Below are 21,453 nucleotides of genomic sequence, written 5' to 3'. Positions count from 1 at the left end.
CACAGGAACCTGGAGTCAGAGACAGTGCCTCAGTTGGATGCAGCCAGCAAGGCATGGCCCACATTACCCACATGTCCACACTTCTCTGGGACCAGACACTGCTGGCCCCATGGGGACAACTCCCTTGCCAGCATCTCCACTGGGAAAAGCCAGGAGAAGCAGGAGGAGGAGTGAGGCTGCAGCTGCCTCCAGTGGCCTCCCAAAATGCTGCTGGTGAAAGCGCATTTGTGGTACTTTGGTTGGAAGCCAAGCTGGTTTGGCCAAGTCCAGCCAAGACTGGCAGGATCCTGTGTGGCTGGAATGCTTGCTTCACACAGACACCACTAGTTTTTCCTGTTGATGAAAACTTGGTAGTAAAAACAACAGCCTCTTTAAAACACTGAAGCTTAGCTCCTCCGTATATCATGCTAGATTTATCAGCACTTTTCTTTGTTGTCACCCCTTTATATGAAATACTTCAAATAGCATTTTTTTCTGTGATTTGTTTTTAACTTGCAGTTGTCAGGAGGAACAACTGTCTTCATATTCAATTTATAGAGGAAACATAAATAGAGACAGCAAACAGCATTCAGGAAAATGTAACATCTGTGGTCTAAAATTACTGTCTGTGTGTCTTCTTTTAAAAGCAGGATAAACACACATATGAACATCAGTATAAATGCATTTGTATCGATAATCCAAAAATGTGCGCTAAGTAAGTTGTTTGTGGACCCAGAGGCTACAGCTCTGCACAAAGGTTTTTGTCCCCTGAGCTTGCATGGCCATGGAAAGCTACAGCAAGTATTTGCAAAAGACTGAATTTGGTTTGATTTGATACTGCACAGAATGGCAACAAGTTTCTCTCTCAGCAGTTTAACTCTGAGAGCTGGTTAATGCTTCAGTTGTGCTCGAATGCCCTCAGAGACAGGGCGAGAGGGAAGCTGCGCAGGACACCAGATTTGTTCTGATAAAATGCAGCCAAGGTGCAATCTGCCAGAGCTCTGGTCTCCCCAGCAGTACAACAGAGTAATAAATCTCATCCAATTTGAGGGCAGGGCAATTAGCTCCTTGCTTGCATGGCTCATGAAACCCAGAGAAAGCTCCGTGCCACAGCTGAGAAAGCTGGCAGCTGAAGCTGCTGGTGATTCCCTGTGCACTGGCAGTCAGTGACACCCTGTGCAGCATCGCTCACAGCGCTGCCATGACTAAATTGGCCTGGACACAGCAGCCGAGTGCAGCCCCCACCACGGGGCCATGAGCACAGCAACCCAGGCTACTATGTGTTTTAACACATTCATGTGCATATAAAAGACATTACATTTCTCTTGAGTGTACAGATAGCCCTCAATGGTTGGCTGCCCAGGTAACTTGCAGGTTAGGGGGGCTTCCTTCATCCTCTTCTTCAGGTCTTCCAGCTCCTCCCGCGTGCTGGAAAAATGATTCCTTGTCTGTTGAGAGAAAGCAAAACCAAGCACATTTGAACATAAGCGAAGAGTGAGCTTCAAGTATTCCTGGTCAAACTTTTAAGTGCTTTGGCAGAAATGAATCAGTCCCCAAAGTACTAAATGGGGAATATTATATATTCACATGAAAACTCCAGCTATAGAAACAAGTGGACTCTCAAAGATGATTGAAGAGACACGGTTTAACATATCATGCGTGGAAATGGTGTTGAGGAGTCATGTCTGGGAGAGACACTTGTTCTTTCAATAAAAGAAACTTAGCACATTTTAAAGCTAGGTGCAGCTGAAGGAAGTACCTGAACTACTCTTTGCACCGTTGTTTAGGTAATGGGTGCATTCTTCTACAAAACTTTCTCAAAAGATCATGCTACACTGCTTGGTAGGAGAGTCATTTTAAAGAGTCATGTCAACACAGGGTACAAAATCAAGGTATTTTTATGGAACACAATTAACGAGCTACCAGCAAACTCAGCTTGGCACAGATTTATGTCTGTTGTTCCATGGGAATGTGGGCCAACCATGGAAGATGGAGTATTAACAAAGCAGGACATAGATATTTTACCCCATGAGTATACTTAGCCAGCACAGGAGCTTACCAAAGCATGTAGTAAGCTGATACCATAAAGATCAAGATCGGAGGCCTTTTTAGAAGATGTGTACCATTTCTCATGAAGTTGGGAGAAATCCTGAGGCTTGTTTATGCACAGCATTAAATGACATAATTGCAATTGCCCCTTCTAGACAAAGAGAGCCACTATAATAGCACCTGCAGACTCTCTCATGTAGGAGAGGAGAAAATACATGTGAACTGAGAAGGAAATAACTTTATCTGCACCTTCTACAAGGCAAACACAAACAGTCTGTTTTGCAGGGAAAAGCCTTGCCAGGAGAGGTATTTAAATACAAATGAGAATAGAAGTCACATGTGAAAAATACTTGAGCTGGGCAGGAACTCACATTCTGCAGGCTGAGCTGAAGCTGCTGTTTATAAGGGAGGAAATCCTGCGTGAGCTCAACTGTCAGGTTGTTGTAAGTAAAGAGGCTGTGGAGAAAAGCCAACACCTGGAAAAGGAGGGAAAGGACACAGGTTAAACTCCTCTTCTATATTTCTAACCAGAGGGAAAATAGAAAGTGGGGTTTCAGAAATTACATATACAAATTCTTTTTTTTCTTCCAATGTCGAAATGATGCAAGTCTTAGTATGACTTATCCACCACAGTGTCCCTAAAGCCCAGGTCTACCACCCATACAAACACACCCAAAATGAAAGACCCTGCTGGGAGAACAAGAACAGATCTGCAGATTGCTCGTCCACAAGATCTACATGATCCCACATTCAAGCACACCCAGCTCCAGGGCAGAGCCACTCGTCCAGGGCAGGGTCCCTGTACACAGACATGAGCTGGTACCTCTGCAGCCTGTGCCGTGACAGGTAAACAGACCAGATAACAACTCTCTTCCTTTGAAGGCAGCTAAGACTTATCAAACACAAGGTGTCCAGGACAATTCATAACAAGACCTACAGCATCCAGCCTATTCTCAGGATCAACTTACAGACATGAGAAAAGAGTCTGTGGTTTCATGGTACTCTGGCAAGCACTACTAAGGCTGTTAAACTGCAGCAATCCACGTGTGCAAGGTTAACTCCATCACAAGACTTCCCAGGACCAAATCCAGCCTGGTAACCCATCCCTTCCTGTGACTGTCAGAAAATTAGCACATTTGAGCATCAAACAGCAAGGCCAGGAAGAAAAGGGAGCTCCTACCGGTTCAACAATACTGAATTTCTTGCTTTCCTGTACTTCCTGGATCTGGTACACATACTCAAGGGAAGACTCAAAGAAATTGTGTCTCTCTTTGTCAACCTGAAGGTCAGCCTGGAAGAAAGAGGGAGAGGAGGAAACAGAAAATACATCGCATCTAGCTTGACAATATTTGACTAGCATGTCTTGTCAGCCCACAAACAGTCCTGTCTTTGCTTAAGAAAGGCCTATGAAAAGTGTCCAGCTCAGGCTTTAAGCACTTGGCACAGAACCAGATGACTGGAACACTGGCTTGTCTTCTCAGGTCTGCCCTTTTCTAGCTCCCTTTCACATATGGATCCAGAAACTCCCTCCACTCTGCAAGGCTTTCCCAAAGCCTATTTGTTATTTCAGCATAAGCACTGTTTCTACCCACAGCCCTGCATTGATGAGGACAAGGCAAGGCCATTGTCATGATCCTCTTGCCTGACTCCAGCTGCAACCCAAAACCAGCAATTCCAGAGCTGCAGCACCAGGTAGGACAACGCAGCATTGATGTGTTATCACAATAACTTCCACAGATTTTGCCTTGCAAAGATGCTTGATCTGACAACTGGTTTGACAGATTTGATTTCATCCAGCTCCTATGATGTGGGCTGGAGCAGCTGGGGCTTGTTGCAACATGCTTGGCAGCAACAGGGCTGGAAGGGGCACCTCCTCTGCCTGCTGCTCATGGCCACTGTGGTCCTGCTGCCACAGCTATCCCTGCAAATACAGGAGCTAGATAGGAAGCTGTGCTGGCAAAACAATAGTAATAACTAGTTCTTTTTCAGCCAGATCAGTTCCCTGAGCCAGGTGAAAGGGAGGCCAGTCCCCAGAGGTGCCAGTGTAACTGGCCCTGTACCATAAGGGTAAGCAGCTCTGACAATGCATAAAGTCATTGCTACTGTTCAACACACTAAGGAGAACCATGATATTGATTTTCCTGGTTTCATCCAGAGAATCTAGGCTTTAGTAGATTTAACTGCGTATCAATTTTAATCAGTTACTGAAAGGGATGACTTTTGTCCCTTTTTTAAGATCTAAAGCAGCTGGTGATGTTGCTTCTGGACCCACTCTGAAGAAAACTCCATACATACCTCCTGCAATTGGGATTCCTTCTTCTTCGAAGACAGATGCAAATGGCGATCCAGCATAGAATAAAACTTCTCACCATCCTTCTCAAACTTTTTCTTTCTTTCCTGCAGGAGTTGAAGCAGAACCAGTTATTGGCATTTTCCAGATAAGAACATTCAACAAGGCCAAGATCTTTTGTATAGTTCACGTTTCCCATGGAAAAACTCTAGTCAACACAACCAGAACAGAGGGCCCCTTTCCAATTGCTCTGATTTCACAGTCCATTCTAGTTCCAACTAAAGACCAAGCTCTGGCAATATTCTGTAGCACAGGCACTTGAAGTATTTTGTTATGTTAGAATCATGGTGAAAGCCTCATCAATGAGGTATTGCACCCCTTCTCAATCTCTTCAATGTCAAGTAAAACCGAGACATACTAGTACACCAAAAACCTATTCACCATTTGTTCACATAGTTCAGAAACAACTGGGCAGATACTTCAATGTCAAAGACACGTCTGGGATAAGAAAAGATCCGTTAGGAGTTCGGCATTTCTCTGTTTTGAGGCTTTTGCCGTGTGTTTCTGAGAAGTATTAGAACAAAAGCAGAAAACTGGAAGCACAAGACATGGAGAGAAGTTGTCATCTCTGTATCACGGGTGGTGGAAGGAGAGACTGCAAGCCTTGCAGGCAAAACTTACACAAGCTTTACTGCAGAGCGCCCAGCCTGAATACAACCCAGAGGAACACTGCCTAAAACACAGATGGTTTACAACACACACCAAGAAGACTTCACCTCTTGGAGGTCCCCTGCGGATGGTCTGGTTCTTTCTGACCTACTGTACGTCTCAGACATGCCTACCACAGGCATGCAAACATGAAGCACAGACTGATTTGTTAAGACAAAAAAGACTTTGTGAAGGAACCACTGTAATAGAAAAGAGTTGTTTGCACTGGAAAACCTGAAAGAATTAATGTCTCTTTTTTTCTCATTCTAGACATTAAAGAATAAAACTCCACAAGAATGCAGGGAGACGACAAGCTGAGGACCAGGCTGTTTGCTTATGCCTTACAATAAGTGTGAAGCCACGGAGGACTGTGGCAGTCAAGAAATGATGATTAGAAGCCAGGCTGACAAATATTCACATCAGATGTTAACAGACATCAGTGACTGCTGAGAGGCAGCTAAATTGCTAAAAGAAGAAAATCCCAGCCTGGCAGCAGGCTCAGCACCAGGTCCAAGCAGCTGAGGACTGGTGTATGCACACTACAGAGTATGTACAGGTTGCCCAGATTCTTTGTTTAGTTTCTGAAAGCTCAAGAAAGTGGAAAGTGAAGTAAGAGAATCTCAGACTCCTGTGGAATTAATGATCTCTTTCAACAACTACCCCGTAAGACCCCTGAAATCCTGTTCTTTTGCCTCAATTCAGAAATTCATGAATAAGCAAACACACACCAACGCCACCACAAAACAGAGCAGATGGACTCTGCCAGACTGGTCGAGGTGCTATTTCCTCATGAGATCAGTAGCAACTGCAAATTTTGAAGCTGTGTTTCCTGAATAAAGTCCTTTCTTTTTAGTTGGTTCTCCTGCTATGAAGTTTTGCTTCCCTATTCCAGTTCCACTGACTATTCAGCCTGTCTAATGGAGTGTCCTACACAGCAGGATGCCTGGGGGTTCCCAAGCTGGTACTTTAGATAACCATGGTTAGCCCCTGCCTGACAGTCTCCCTTCTTCTGGCCCCTTGCTCACAGCAGCTACTAATGCATTGCCTCTGGAAGAAGAAAGGTTATTTTCTGGTGGCGCACAGGGAGACTCTCGTAGGTTGTTTAGTGGAACACATGAAGCTCTTACAGGTCCCCTCCTTACACACTGTCAGTAGCACAGGCTCTCATGTTCCTTGGCCTTTAAGCAAGGAGCAGCTTGCCATCAGCACCCAGACTCACGCTGGTGGACACCGGTTCCTTACAGGCACCTCGGACAAAGGGCAGACAAGCTACCTCCCTACAAAAAGGATTTCTCACCCCACCAGAGTCCTGTTTCTCTAATCCTTGCACACTGCTATTGGGAAAGCACAGTTACCATGGAAAAATGCAGAAGAGACACAAACTCGAATATCCCTGTTTATATTTAACTGGCTTAGACCTGCAAGCCTTTATACCCCAGTAATTACACCTACTGCCCTACAGAGACCCTGTAGTTACAGGACCTTTGAAGGGAAGTATATCTTCTGGCATCATCCTCTTCAATACCATGATATGAGAAATCTGTATTAGCAAATTCATGTTTCAGAATAAAAAAGAGATCCACATCAAATCCAGAAGAGCAGAGAGACCTCCAAGGGTGAAGCCTAAATTAAGCAGCACTGCAGCTGCAGAGCAGATGCCAGGAAAGACTGTCAAAACAAAACACCACCCTTGTGACTAACACCCCGATAAGAAAATCCAAACTCAGAATCAAAAGCATTTGAGAAGCAGCAGTTATCATGTCCGTAAGGTCACACTTCTGGATTGTTTGCTTGTGCCATTAGATGCCACATCTAAGGCAATCAGGACCCTAGGCTTGTTTTCATTTCTGTAAATGAGGAGTCACCAAACCTCAAGGCCACAAAGGGGGAGTGAAACACACCTGCAAGCCCACACCTCTCCTGCTTCTGGCTTCTTGCATCTCAGAGAGGGCTATGCCAGCAGGAGGTCCCAAAATCCCCCAGTGAGGGAAAGCTGGCTTGAACCTAACCATCTCTCCCCAAAGAGGTGGCACACAGAGGTGGCAAGGGACAGTGCCAGCCACATTCCCTGGGAGAGCCTGCAGGGCGACACGGCCCGTTCTCCAGCAGAGGATTATCTCTGCAGTAGAAAAGATAGATGAAAAGAAAGAAAATGCCTGGGCAAGCAATGGGACAGTTTTTACTACAGCAGGAACCCAGAGGCCAGCAGCAAATCCTTAAGGGAGTGCCACCTCCTCTGCCAGCACCCGCTGCGGAGCACTAAGCCCTCCCTGGGGATCAAAGGGATTGGGAATGACATCTGAGATGGACACCAGTGTGTGAAACACGGCTTGCTCCTGCAGAACTGCTGCCATACGGAAACAAACACAGCGCAGAACACCATTTTTGGCCACCAAGGGAGTTTGCCAATCATTTCCCACTCGGGTTAATTGACATAGAACTGAAAAGCAGAAGGATGAACTACAAATCCCTCCTGATTGTCAAGCCAAGGCTTCTAACAGCTTGTTGGCTGCTGAACAGAGCAAGCTGAGACATAAAAAAAAAACAACACAAAAAACCACCCAGACTGGAAACATGAGCACAAATTAGTTCCTCATGAATATTCAGCAAAAGACAGCATTACCTTCCCAATAAGATTTGCCAAGTCCAAGAGCCACCCAACTTACTTGCTCACCGAGAGACACCGAGGTGATTTCACCTGAGTGCAGGCAGAGCCACAGAGCAGTGAAGGAGGGTGCTCTGCTCTCCAAGCTTCAGCAGATGCTGCTTTAACCAGAAATGATCAGGAGTCCTTGGGAAAGCACAGTGGCCCAGCCCAGCATCTGATGCATTGGAAGCATTGGCTCACTCTGCCTGTGAGGGGTCCTGCACTGCACACTGGCTGCTGCTGCCAGAAGCAGGGCAAAGCTGGAGTCCCTCAGCAATGACTCAGACCCGGCTTGAGCAAGAGATGGAGCATCCAAAGCCTACAGGGGAAAGGGGGCAAATGGACTTGCCAAAACTCTCCCTTAACCATTAGTTGCTAACCAGCATCTTCTGACATGGCCATCCTAAAAAGGGGCAGTGAGCTGCAAGTGAGGAGCTCAGCTCACATGGCTGCTTCTCTTTAAGAAAAATGAAACAAAACACACACTTTACTTGCTGGGAGCCTCCACTTTGGAGCACACCTGCAGGAGCTTCACAGGAGAATCAGCACCCAGCAGGATGTGCAGCCGGCCATCAACAGGAGATGGCTTCATAGCAGCCTTCCAGTATCTGAAGGGGGCCTACAAGGATGCTGGGGAGGGACTCTTCATTAGGGACTGTAGTGACACAACAAGGAGTAACGGATTAAAACTTAAATGGGAAGTTCAGGTTAGATATAAGGAAGAAGTTCTTTACTGTGAAGGTGGTGAGGCACTGGAATGGATTGCCCAAGGAAGCTGTGAATGCTCCATCCCTGGCAGTGTTCAAGGCCAGGCTGGACAGAGCCTTGGGTGACATGGTTTAGTGTGAGGTGTCCCTGGCCGTGGCAGGGGGGTTGCAACTGGATGATCTTAAGGTCCTTTCCAACCCTATCTATGATTATACGATTCTATGATTTTATGATTCTATGATTCTAGGGGCATGCAGCCAATGCCGGGTGCTTCCGGGCTCCCCACTGCCTTTCTATTCCCGCACATACCTGGCCCTGCTGACTCCTCCAAGCAAAGCTGCAACATGGCCCCAAGCAGAGCTTGGGCAACACTGCAAGTTGAAAGCCTGTAAATATTAAATGCCTCTGTTTTCACTGCATTTCCCACCCCGTTTTGATGAAAGCAACAATACTGCTGAAATTGCTGCAAAGCTACTGTGCTCACAACACAGGTGCCCAGTAACAAAGACAAATGGTGATGTGCTCACTGTCACTTGATAAAGAAGACAGCACTGAAAAACTTCAAACCCCAAATCAGCTTGAGGAAATGGCAAGCTGTGGCTGGAAAGGAACTGAAGGCACAAAATAGGAGGCAGGTTCTGTTTCAACTGGCAGCCTCATCCGGCAAACAGCAGAGGGATAAATGGGAAAAAGAGAAACATGTTCATACAGAAAAAAAATGCTTCATGCCTGAGTTTCACTAACTTGTATAAAGCATCAGCATTTATACAGAAAAAAAAGGTAATTTATAAAAGGAAAAATGCTGTTGAAGGCTGTAGAAAGAATATTTCTGTAAAACCACACTCAGTTTAACCTGGGCTCTTTCTTTCACCCCCTGTGTTCTCTCAAATGCTCCTTCGATCTTACTCCCACAGAGATGAAAGCAAGTAGAAGTTACTGTCCTTCCTTTCTTTTAAAATTATTCTTAATGTAATAACAGAATTAACTAAGTGCTTTTAGGAATACATGTTACCTGCTTTGTAAGAACTTTTTGAGAAATGCTGCATTTATTCAGCATCCCAGGACATAGTAAAAGTTCCTCCCGCAGCTTACAATGAGTCCAAACAAATTTCCCCCCCTCTGGCTTTTTTGTTTTGCTTTGTGTTTTCATTTTTGTTTTGGTTTTCTTCTTAAAAAAAAAAAAAAAAAAAAGAAAAACCAACCAAACAACTTTCTCCTTCCAAGTGGAATTGGAACAAAACTTTTCCTATACAAATCCTACTAAACATAATGACTGCAGCAAGGCTCTTAACAACAGCCCCCCAGTCCCAGAGCAGGGCTCGCCCACAGTGTGAGCCAAAAGCCAAGGGCGTTGCTGCGAAGGACAGGCACCTCCTTGTGCGAGGCCCCAGCACCCTGAGCTCCACGGGTCTGTCCTGTGTGAGGGCAAGCAGACGCTTCCTCAGGCTGCTGCAAGGCTGCAAAGCACACGCTGCTCTGCCTCACAGCGCTGTAGATCAAGAGAAACTTGCACCATTTAGAGCTTCAGGCCACAACTGGTCCTACCATGCTGCTTTGCTTTCCCATTATCAGCAGGCACATCCCTCTAATTACCCCCTGCTAATCAAGAACTCCACCAGCCCATGTGCTACTCTGCTCATTTTCAAACCTGACAGTCAGTCACGGCTTCACCAAGCACACCTGGGTCTCAGATTGCTTCTGCCAAAGAGATGGCACAAAATCCACAGGGTCCACAGACTACATGGACCGAGCACACCAGCCCTGCAGCTTCCGATCAGAGCAAGGTGCCAGTGCCAGGGCTGAGAAATGGGTCAGCTCAGGCAATCCAGGATCCTCCACTTTTCTCCTTGATGTCCACACACACAAACATTTACCGACAAGTCAAGGGAAGTGCAATGATCCCATAGGTCTGGGGTTAGCAAGAGAAAGTGGCTGGAGGGGGGCAGCTGCGGTGGGTCCCAGTGACACCCAGGGGCTCCCCTATGTGGGAGCACACCATCTGAGTGAGGAGACTCCATTCAGCCCCGGGAAAACGGGTTAATGCAGACTCAGATGTCTTAGTCAGACTGACTGGCTGCTCTCCAGCCAGAGTCACCACAAAGCCTCAATTCAAAGGCTCTTCCTATCTGGCTTCAGCATCTTGCAAAGAGAACAGAAAACATCTCATAGAAGGCGGCTCTGCCAAAATCTGGGAAATGAAGCAGAGGGCACAAATTCTCTGTGTCATGTCACTGGGCTGCTCCACAGCCTGGCCCCAGCCTCTCTCCCCTGGTGTAAATCAGGAAGGATCACAGGGTGATGCCAGTTAGTAGAGGCACAGCAGCAATGGAGAGGGACCCCCTTACTGACAGAGCACCATTGTGAGGAGTCCTCATTTGTATTTCATGCCTTCTGCAGACGGATGTGAATGACCCGGAGCAGCTCTGCAGGCTGGCAAGTGAAGGAGGGCTTTGTGCCCAAGGAGATATTCAGTGTCCACAGCCCAGTGGCGCAGTGTCAGCTCCTCTCAGAAAGCTTCAGAGGTGATGGCAAGGGTCTGGAGCAGGGTGGGGCTTGCTCTGAACCTCAGACCCACTCCAGGCTGCAGAGTGGTGTCAGAGAAAGCGTTATCTTCCTATGCATCCCCTGTCAGTGTGGACACAACCTGCAACACAGCGGGATGCAATATGCCCTGCTGCAAGCTCCTTGTGCAAGCACTTCTGCTGAGCCACACAGAGCCCCCTGAGGTGCCACTGACACCTCTGCAGTTTGTGCTTCTCATCAGAAACAAAATCCAAAGCCAAACCATAAAGACCTCTAAGCCACCTGCAATGAATCCTTACTTTCTGCAGCCTCTTAACTGCTTCTGAACAGCATTCTGCCACCGCCCGATGCCTCCACCTGGGGTACCCGCCCCACCAGTGGGGACTAAGAGGGGCTGCAAGCTGCCAGGTAAATCTGTGTCAGTGCTTGGAGCTCCCTGCTGCTGGGACTGTGGAACCAACCAGGCACCAGCCAGCTCCAGAGCAGGAGGCATGCTATGGGACCCATGGGTAGGAGGTGGCATGTGGCACGGCTCTCAGAGCAGAGCACGCTCCGGCCTGTAGACAAAGTAATCCTTACACACCTGAAGAGCTATCCAAGAAGAAAACAGCCTAAAGGATGCTTTAATACTGTAATCTTAACATTTGCAGACTGTTGCCCTCTTGACTTAAGTGTTCCATAAACACAGAGGAGAAAATCAGCTTGACCTTATCCCCATGACTCCTTCCCCACGACACTTTTCTAAACATGTGCTGGCCCTATGGTTAATACAGGCAAATCCATCAGGAGGAAGTTTTCTCTCAGCCCTGGGCACATCCACATGCTTGTAACACCAAGGCCTGTTGCAAAACCTGCTGCCGGGGAGGCTTCACCCCTGTGCCTGTTCACCAGCATGAGGCCAACAGCCACGGCGCTGCCTTCACCACGCTCACACTGCTGTGGCTGCTCCGAGGCGTTCTGCACACATGTTGTACTGGGGGATTCTGAAGGGCAGGACGGTGATCAAGTATCTTTGCTCAAATCCTGTATTTATTAAACGTCACAGACTCCAGATGGGCTGGGCGGAATCCAAGCCCCAAGTGTTCTCCAAAACATCTCCATTTCTGAGCTGGTTCAGAGCCAGCCCCATTTCAAGCTGCCACCGAGTAATGTGGAACCTGGACTTCTCGATAGTGGACAAGGGAAAAATAATATTTCCTGCTCAGCTTGTGCAGGATTTGCTTTCTATAGTGTGTTTCTTTAAAAGTTTGGTCCATCTGAAAGACTCGTTAGATGCTTTACGTAAATATTTCATAACAAAAGGCCTGTGACTTTAGTGAAGTTCTGACTGCCAAACTCTGCTGCTCTCTCCCTCTCCTGCTCTAACACTCACTTAGCTGAAGAAAGTGTTTTATTCCCAATAGCACTGAATGGACAAAGGGGAGAGGAGAGAAAGAAGCAAGGATCACTGGTTGTAACAAGCACTCCTTGCTCAGGATGGAGAAAGTGCTGGAATTAGGCCAGAAGAGAACCCAAAGAATTCAGGAAAAGGTTTTGGAGCCTCTTATGATTGAAAAATCAGACTAAAAGTCACAGCACAGGCTCTCTTGTGCCAGCAGCTGAAAGCCATCATTAAATAGGGAAGCTTCTGAAAGCATGAAGTTGAAACATTGTACAATGATTGTTTAACCTTCAAAAGCAACAACGACAAAAGGTAGAAAAAAAATGCATTAAAATATAGTAACAGAAAGCAAGTATGTTTAAATTTAAAACAAACAAGCTTTACCTTGGTGAACCCTATTTGTTCCTTCCGAAAGTTTTCCAAAGGTTTGATCAGCAAATCACTAGCGTTCTGTACCTATGGCACAAAGAAAGAAACAGTTTAATTGCAGGATACAGATTGTCTCCTAAATAGAGGCTGAATAGGATTAGAAGCCAAGAACTCTTAGATTTCAATGTCTTTGACTGCAAACTTGTCCTCCGTCTGTAGGTAAAGCTGCTTAACCACCCATACCCACTTTTCCCTATCTGTAATACACAGAAAACCCGAATCACAGGACACAAAGCTTTGGGGACACCCTGTAGATGACAGATGGGTTTCGCCCAGCCCACCACCTTCCCTGCACAGTGAGCCATTGCCCTCTGCCTGGAATGCTGCATTGCTGCCACCAAACCCCAAGCACCAGCCCGCTGGAGCAGCAGCCCTCCAGGACACCAGTTCCCCTATCCTGTCTGTGCCAATGCAGGCTTCGCTCCTGCCGGCCTCTCCAGCTTCAGCATAATGTTAGGCTTGCCCCTCACAGGCTACAGCACTGTCACTGCACAGCCCTGGCCACCCAGCCCAGCCCTGCATAGCTGGCATGCTGGAGCAAGCTCCCAGGGCAGCACAGCCTGTGTGGCCCCTGTAACACATGCTGTGTCAGGCTGGATGATCCCGATCCCATTGGTAACAGCACTTGCCAGCCATCCCATTTTAAGAGAATCACTGTCCCTCTCTAACACAGGAAGAGCCGAGAAAGTTGATGCTCCACTAGCACTAGCAGCAGCCCCAGGAGGCAAGGCTGTTTGCTTATCTCTCTGAGAAGCACAAACCAGAACCAAATATATTCTCAAAGCCCACTGGGGACTGCTACTTACTTGTCAGCTCAGTTGGGTCCCTGCCTGCAGTGAGCTGCTCTGTCTGCTCAAACAGCAGGGAAGGGAGCAGAGAAGATGTGCTCCTGCAGCTGCTTCCCCTCTGCCACTGCTGCTGGCCCCTCTGCTCCAGACATCCCAGCCGCACTCCCTCCTGCCACCTGGGCACAGCACCATACTAGCCGTGCCTTCCACAATGCATCCACCTTTGTCTTCAATGTAAAGCCGTGACGGGTAAGATCTGAGGGGCAGGGATGTGTGGAGTCACTAGCATCTCCCAGCAAACACAGCAGATGTTGGTGCTGGTGAGTGCACTGCCAGAAAGTGGCTGCTGCAGCATTGAAAGGAGCTTTTTTCCAATGCAAAACATCTCTTAAGAGCTCAGCAAGGCTGCAATGGGTAGGAGCTGCTTCTCAGAGAAGGTGTGAGGAATAACCCAATCTCACATGAGCAGAAGGCAGGACTGGGGATGGCTCCCTGCCATGGCTTTCTCATGGCATGGCATTTCTCACCACAGACAGCACTAGGCTTGATGGCTCTGACAACATGGCTCTCAAATAAATGACGGACTTTCCTTCTCCTTAAATCCAGACAGAAGAGGAATGACAGCTGGTTATCTGTCACAGCAGGAGAGTAACGATAACAGCTATGGAAAAAGGAGAGTCTGCACATGGCTCTTCCAGTCTTGCAGATGTCTGAAAGATGTTTTCCTGGGACATGCTCTGCACTGCCTCTCCATGAATCCAGAGGCAAATTCACCCCACTTTGCACTACTGAATCCAGCTCCACCCTGCCAGTGGAACACAACCTGCCATCTCTTCCTGTCCCCACTTGTGCTGTGACAGGCTCTCTCCCCAGCTCCAGAGAAGGGAGAGGGGAGAGAACGGGTTATGACGCTACACTGCCACAGCTCTTTCAGGTAATCTAAAGCTGATGAACATAGACAAAGCATGAAACGTTCTGAGCAAGCCACTGTTAATAACTGATCCTTCAAGCAGAGCAGGGGGAAAATAAATAGTAAAAATTTAGAGGAGCTGGAGAGGATCCCTAAAAGCATCCATGATCCCTGAAATGATCCCCTCCACCCACTTACCCACCGCCAAAGGAGCCGTTGTACCTGGATGGAATTAACAAAGAACTGTCATACTGCTTTCCTCCCATTCCCTCCCTGCTTGCGGCCCCACAGAACAGTCTGTGGTGTCCCGCCGGCGCAGTCACCGCTGCAGCATTGGCCTAGCCGGCAGCCTGGCATGAGCTCTCACTGCTGCACGAGGCAGAGGAAAGCAGAGCCAAGCAGCACATTCCTGGCATGCTGTAAAAGCTCTCCACCGAGCCTAACCTTCGTGTTTTTCCTGGACATAGGAGTGAGATGGAAAGCCAGCACTTGCTCTGGAGGAGCTCTGAAGAGGCAAAGCGCACGCCACAGCAGGAGGCTGAAGGCAGCACATCACTCTGCAGGAGCTGTGCTGGCAAGGGCAGGGCACAGGAGGACCCACATGCTCTCACCCGGCAAAAACGAAGCTAAAAATACGTTTGGCTGCTTATCCTTTAATAATTTGTTATATCACAAAACCAGTTTGTTACAAGACACACCTGGCTTTGCAGAGCAGATCTGCTGCAGAGGGCCGGGTCCTGTGGCTCTATGACTGCCTGGCATGCAGGAGAGATGTCACACACTGCCTGGGACAAGCTGTCCCCATCCATCCCTGACCAGCGCCTCCCCTCTGCTGCTAAGCGCCCACAGCAATGGACAAGATATGGTACAAACCACAACGTTCCTGGGGCTCCCAGCTTCCTTCTGATGGTACATGGTGCTGCTTGGCTGTGATTTAGCATTTAAATTTACGACAAGGCGATAATTATGACAGCACAGTTTAGATCATCTTACCATCATGGACCTCTCCAGCTCTACTTCATGGAGCAGCTCTGCAAACTCCTTAAAGGACTCAGCTGTGAAAAAAGAAGAGGCTGGTCAGTGGGGCTAGGATGTGGCATAGGAGCATGGGGCACATGCCAGGGTACCCGAATCTGTCTGCACCCCCAGCATCGCTGTCTAAAGGCTTGCCAAAAACCAGAGAAAAGGTGGTCTCTATGTCAGAAACTTGAGTGAGGCCAGGGCACCAGTAAAGGCTGGCCATGAGGGGTATTTATTTGCGCAGCAGAGAGGGACTCCTGCCCGAAGCAACGCTGGAGGCAACACCCTGGGAAGGGAAGGCAACATTAACCAACTTCTATTAGGAATTGTAGTACAAAGCCAGTAAGGCAGGTGGCAGGGAAGGGGCAACCACCAGCACCAGGGACCACAGCAGGATGTGCTCTGCCACAGTAGGGCTGCCTGTCCTACCTCGCTGCCTGCCAGCAGCACCAGAATCGGCCCAGCACCTCTGCCTGAGCTGGGAACTACTGCAAGTGCATTCTAGGACCAAGACAAGCCTGTACAATCAAAACAGTCTGGAATGACAGAGATTATGTTCAGTGACAAGAAGCACAAAGTCCATGTACCTACAAAGGAAAGGCAGCAGATGCAGAAACAGTCACAGACATTGACACCATTCCCCAAAATGTTAAAAATTAAAGACATCTCATTGATCAGCACTTTTCTTGGAGTCCAACTTCAACAAAAATCACACGAAACCTTTCCTTTAACAAACTGAAACAACAAGGTTTATTTAACCTGGGGAAAAAAGACTAGGTGAGAATAGCTGGCTCTCTCACACCAACAGTGTTACCACCAAAAGGGAACACTCTGCCCCTCTCTGCACCCACCGAAGAAGAACATGGGAAGGGGCTGAATCTGTAGCAAGGGTAAAAACCCTCTCACCAATAGAACGGAACAAGGAGCACTGCAAATGCCTCTGCTCTCCAGGAGGCTGTCAGACAGGGCTGGGCACACATCTGGCTAGCATGCTGCATGGCTGTGCGCTACATGCCTGCAGGGCATAATCCAATTGCCTCAGTGTACCTGGGAACTACCTGGGAGCTAGCTGGGAAAGGTTCCCACAGTGCCACTCATCACTTTCCAGCAGTGGGAGCCGCACCCTGCTGGGAGCAGTGTTTGAGACAGGTCTGGCAGCCTCACTTGGAAGTACAGAACAGCTTTGTAAAACCTACAGGAGTCCTTGTGCTTGCAGTTCAGACCCTCCACTCGCTGTGAAGCGTGTGGAGGCTCTTGATCTCTGCCTGAGAATGAATGAAAGACCAACAGAAGTGCCTGGCTGACACCAGAGCTCGTGAGCAGGGCAGTATCCAGAGCTTGAGTACACCAGGCTTGGCAGGGGTAACGCAGGAGGGAACACAGCAGGCCTATAGGAAGGAGCATAAAGGAATTGCTCGTCCCACAGATAAGGGGAGAGGATGAATTTCTGTTCCATGCGCAAGCTGAGTGCCCTCTCCCCTCATCCACAGGCAGTACCTAGAACTACCTGCCCTGCTAAAAAAACGCTGTAATGCTGCCACACAGCCAGCAAGTAGGAGCTTCCACTGTTACAGGATTCTCTCTGCAGTTGCTAAGAAAGACACAAAAAGGAAAAACCACAGCCTCGTGACACAGTCCCTCAGCTGGCATCATCAAAACATAACCTTCTTGATGAGTCAGTAACTTCTGAGTTCTCTTCCAGAGCAAGAGCTTCAGAGCCCAGCACATGCAATGTCCTAATAGTTTATTATGCTTGACCACAGGGCCAACACACTGACTTTCACTGTGGTTTCTCAGGACAATGTGAAACCTGAAGTGCACACAAACATCAGGAGACGAAGCCAGAAAAGGAATTATCAAGGGTAGAAATAGAGTCCAGCCCTGAACTTACAGGGAAAATGCCACTGCTGAAAATTGTCACTAGATGTTTTTTTCCTTGCTCTACAGGAAAAGCCCAGACGCACCATTTCCTGGCTGCAGTTACACTGAACTTGTCCCTGCACCACAAGCACGTGGCTCAGGCTATACCGTGCTGCCAGACCATCAGTGTCTGGGAGCACTGGGGTGGATCCGTGCTACCGGCCTGGGTAAAATGCTTGCAGAGCAGAGCAGGGAGGCTGCAGATGGAGACTGCCAAGCCACACCTGCGAACTACCCCGGAATGACTCAGCTGGCCGGCTAGAAACACACCAGGAATGTCAGCAGCTTACAGCCAGAGGATTTCAGGTGCCCATGCCTAGGAGAGAGGAACACACCATCCCATTTCACTGCTCCATTCATCTCTGATGGAGCCGTTGATTCAGGTCCCACCCAGGTGACCCGTGGAGGGATAGCAGCCAGTGTGTAACGCAGATATTAACATCCTAGAGGGAAGCGCTGCTCCTGACAGAAAACATCAACCCAGCATCTGTATCCTGACTCACGCTTGCAGAGTTCAAAGCTACCACCTCACGTGCAGGGGTGTCAGCCTCCTGTCTGCCTACACAAACAGAAAGATGTGCGCCATCAGCTATATTTACAGATCAAACATGTTCCCTGAAGTACGATAAGAAGTGTTTGTGAATGTTTTGCTTCATTCCCATATCCTGCACTTCAAATGAGCTCCTATGCTCCCACGCAGATCTCTGGCACCCTTGCAGGAGATGGAAGCTGCTATGGAGATGTCAACGCCCTGCTGCTGTTTCAGGAATAAGGGAGCAGTGCAAAGAGGCTCAGCCCCAGCCCGCACCACAGGGATTGGTGTAGTAGAAGGAACATAGCACAGGCTTTTTCACAGGGGAAACCAGGGACCTCTTCTTGAAAAAGCAAAACAAATATTCGTCAACAAAAACAGATAGTAGGGAATGCACTCCTTTCACCATGGAGTGTTCTACATTTGCTGTGATCTCTTCTTGCTCTCCTCCACCCACCATCTCCCCATTCAACCTCTGCCATTCCTAGCAGCCTTCCTCGCCCACCAAGCGCCATGGACTCACCACCCCACCCCACTGCAGGCAGGCTCTGCTCCCCTCCCACAGCCAGCACACAGAGGCAGGCAAAGAGGCAGCACAGGGATATGGGACATCAGAGCTTTGTCCCTTCCAGCTGAGAGAAGGGACACTCCTTTCCTTGGGCAGCTGCTCACTTCAGATCCCTCTGCTCCCAGAAGGGGCACTTATAAGGCAATGTTTTCCCCTCCCTTTTCAGATGTGTTTGGAAATTTAGCACCCCTACTGCCATAGGAGGCTGACTCATTTCCAGTGGGTTTCACCTAGAGACTTTCCATAAAGGAAAACAGATTTTGAATGGTAAGCTGCAATCTGCTTTAAATCGCTTTAAATAAAATAAACCAAAGAACAGGCTTTACTTCCTTCCCCTTTCAGCGATGGCTGAGAGACCTGACATCAGCAATGTCACACTTTCAGTTGCTCTTCAACATCAGCCTGGCAGAAGCTTTTGCTTTTTTGTTCTTTTTTCTACATCCAGCCCCTAGGAGCAGCCTGGCTTACGCCCTGAGACCCCCAACAAGGCAGCGCATCCCCTCAGCCCAGGGTTTTGTCCCATGGGCCAGGGTCAGACCCATCCCTCCTGCCAAGTGCCACCCCTGCAGCACCATACCCCTGCACCAGCCATTCAACAGCGCTCACTAAACCAACAGAAGGATTAATTTGAAACGCACTGGATTTAGGGCATTTAGGCCACTAGGTTTAGCTCCCCGGGTGCAGCTGACACTTGTGTAATCTCCACAGTTGCACCAGGCTGGCTGGGATGGAAAACGGCTTCAGGATTGCTAATCCTGAAACAGATGTGCAGGGAGTACTACAACAGTTGTGCCACAGGCAGAGACGGGCGATTATTTTCTATACAACACCACATCCAGCACTTCCTTTCTCCCAGCAGCTTGCAGCCTGGTTCCTTTTCCAGGGCAGTGTGGGACTGCTTTGTTTTCATAAGGCGTTTTCAGCAGAGCAAAAGCAGCTTTGGGAGCAGCACCTGCCTGCATTGGGATACATGGCTGATGCTCAGCACCGAACACACTCCCCCTCCACCTGCAGCACTGGGAACAGGACATGCTAGGAGGCTCAGCACTGCACCACCATCCCCTCCAGTGCCTGGCAGCACAGAGCAGGGCTGGAGCTGTGGAAAACCCCCACAAATTATCCACTAAATTGGGAATGTGAAATTCTACCCGTGAAAGTTGAACTTTGTAGAATAGGTTATGGAATAGCTGACTGGTATCTGAGGAACCTGCTCCTGATGCTGTTTAAAAAATACCAGCGCAAAGAAATTCCTAGAGAAGGAAAGGCTTTCTCAGTTACTGAAAGATGGCATCAAAAAGAAGAAAACTTACCAATATTGATCTCATCATCTGTTAGCGTGTCACCAATAAAGTCGAATTGAAAGGACTGCAAAGTCTGGGAGAACTTCTGTACTGCCGATGAGTAACCTGGAAAAGGACAGAGCGGTAAGGCTGAGTATGTCTGCAACCATTACACAGAAGCGGCAAGACAGCCATTTAGCCTGAATGGAACAAAACTATAGTGAGGCAGTTAGCAAAATCCATAGGCATCAGGAATTCCAGCACTTGAGAAAATGCTGCAGTTGTAATAACAAAGCTGATAATAACAGCTGATCAATAGCCTCTTATTCTGCTGTGCACAGGAAGAGCAAGGAGGCTGTCAGGCTTGCCGCTGTTCAAAGTGGTTTTTTTCATTATATACAAGAAAAATCTGTAAAGTCGGAAAATAAATGTGGGGAAAAAACAAAGGACTCAAAATAATTGCCCCTCTTCAGGGGGTCACAGACACAACCAGGCTCTAAGGAAGTAGGACAGTGCTGCAGCTGAGCGCAGGGAGCCAGAGGGCTCAAGCTGCGCTCCTCAGTGTGTCTGCAGATGGCCCTGGGACCTGCTCCTGCCCCGCTGGGGGAGAAACAATCAGTCTTGAAGCAAAGACACTTCCTGATGGTGGTTGGTAGCTCAGCCCGAATTATTTTTGGACTTTCCAGAGAAACTTCTAGCCAAAGGATCCTTTGTGTCTCTGCATCCTGTGTGCCTGATTCGCAGCTCCATCAGTGGCTCCACTGTGGGAAGGTGTCTGCTGACACTGGCAGAGAAGTTGCAGCCGGGATGGGGACACAACAACACAGCACACCCTGACGCCAAAATCACCCACTCATGACAGCTGTGATAGCCACAGGAAACACTTCACCACAGGAGAGACCAAGTCCTTCCTTACTGGCAGAGCACAAGAGGCAGATGTGGTGGGTTTGGCAGCCTCACATCAACCATACCTTCCTGCCCAGAGATATGCTTTTTAGGAGGTTAGTCTTTCTCCAGGTACTTGAGTTACAAACAGGAGGCTGAACTTGCCTGACCTTAGGGAATAGGATGTGGACAATAAAACAAAAGCAAAGGAACCATTTTATGCTCTGATTTAGATTGCTGTTTCCCTAATTCTGGACCCAGGTTGGATTCCTTTGAGGGGGTGCACCAGAGATAGTGCTTTCTGAAATTCAGGAAGCTGCAAGTGTGGAATACATGACGACATGGATGTTAACATGCAACCAGCTCACACAGCCCTGCTTTGCCAAACCAGGGAAAGGACTGCTGTAACAGAGCAACTCTGTTTATGTGGGTGGTGTTTTTTTGTGGGTTTTCTTTTCATTTGTCTGTTTAAGAAAATAAGACATGCACAATTACCTTTGGCAGCAGTTTTTAAAATCTGGAGGAGATAACAGCCAAAAAGGAAGTGTGAATTAGTGAGGAATTGTCTCTACACAGTATTGACTACCCCCCTTCATTTCTAGCCTGAGGAAAATGGTGATCTGGGTGTATTCTTGTTTGTTCTTTTCCACAGCACATTCAGTGATAAAAAACCTTATCACCACAGTGGCAAACATGGGTTTTTCTGAAATGCTGCTACAAAGGGGAAAGAAAAATTGGACAGCACTAAATTGGACATTGGGAAAAGAAAGCAAGCAGCAGGTCCCCAGACAGCTCTGCTTCCTCTGGCCCTATGTCAGGAGCACCCTGGGATGCTC

The 21,453-nt window shown here is 48.1% G+C and overlaps 1 protein-coding gene across 5 annotated transcripts in view; it reads right to left on the bottom strand.

Moving 5' to 3' along the window:
• Positions 1–21,453, bottom strand: part of OPHN1 (oligophrenin 1) — a 99,003-nt gene that overhangs the window by 23,719 nt on the left and 53,831 nt on the right. For 3 of the 5 annotated variants that reach the window (XM_057404829.1, XM_057404828.1, XM_057404831.1), the window contains 7 exons: positions 19,763–19,858; positions 15,406–15,467; positions 12,670–12,741; positions 4,324–4,425; positions 3,209–3,319; positions 2,400–2,504; positions 1,298–1,427 (listed from right to left, as the gene is read on the bottom strand). In XM_057404829.1, coding sequence (XP_057260812.1) covers positions 1,298–1,427; positions 2,400–2,504; positions 3,209–3,319; positions 4,324–4,425; positions 12,670–12,741; positions 15,406–15,467; positions 19,763–19,858 — 678 coding nt within the window. The remainder of the gene's footprint in view (positions 1–1,297; positions 1,428–2,399; positions 2,505–3,208; positions 3,320–4,323; positions 4,426–12,669; positions 12,742–15,405; positions 15,468–19,762; positions 19,859–21,453) is intronic. The other 2 variants (XM_057404832.1, XM_057404833.1) reach the window with 2 other exon arrangements.

Source organism: Pezoporus wallicus, unplaced genomic scaffold (assembly GCF_028554395.1).
Source record: "Pezoporus wallicus isolate ANWC-B61680 ecotype Strahan unplaced genomic scaffold, APGP_CSIRO_Pwel_v1 contig_5104, whole genome shotgun sequence".
Lineage (NCBI taxonomy): Eukaryota > Metazoa > Chordata > Aves > Psittaciformes > Psittacidae > Pezoporus > Pezoporus wallicus.
Note: the sequence above shows the minus strand (reverse complement) of the source record. Positions and strands in the feature narration are given on the sequence as shown.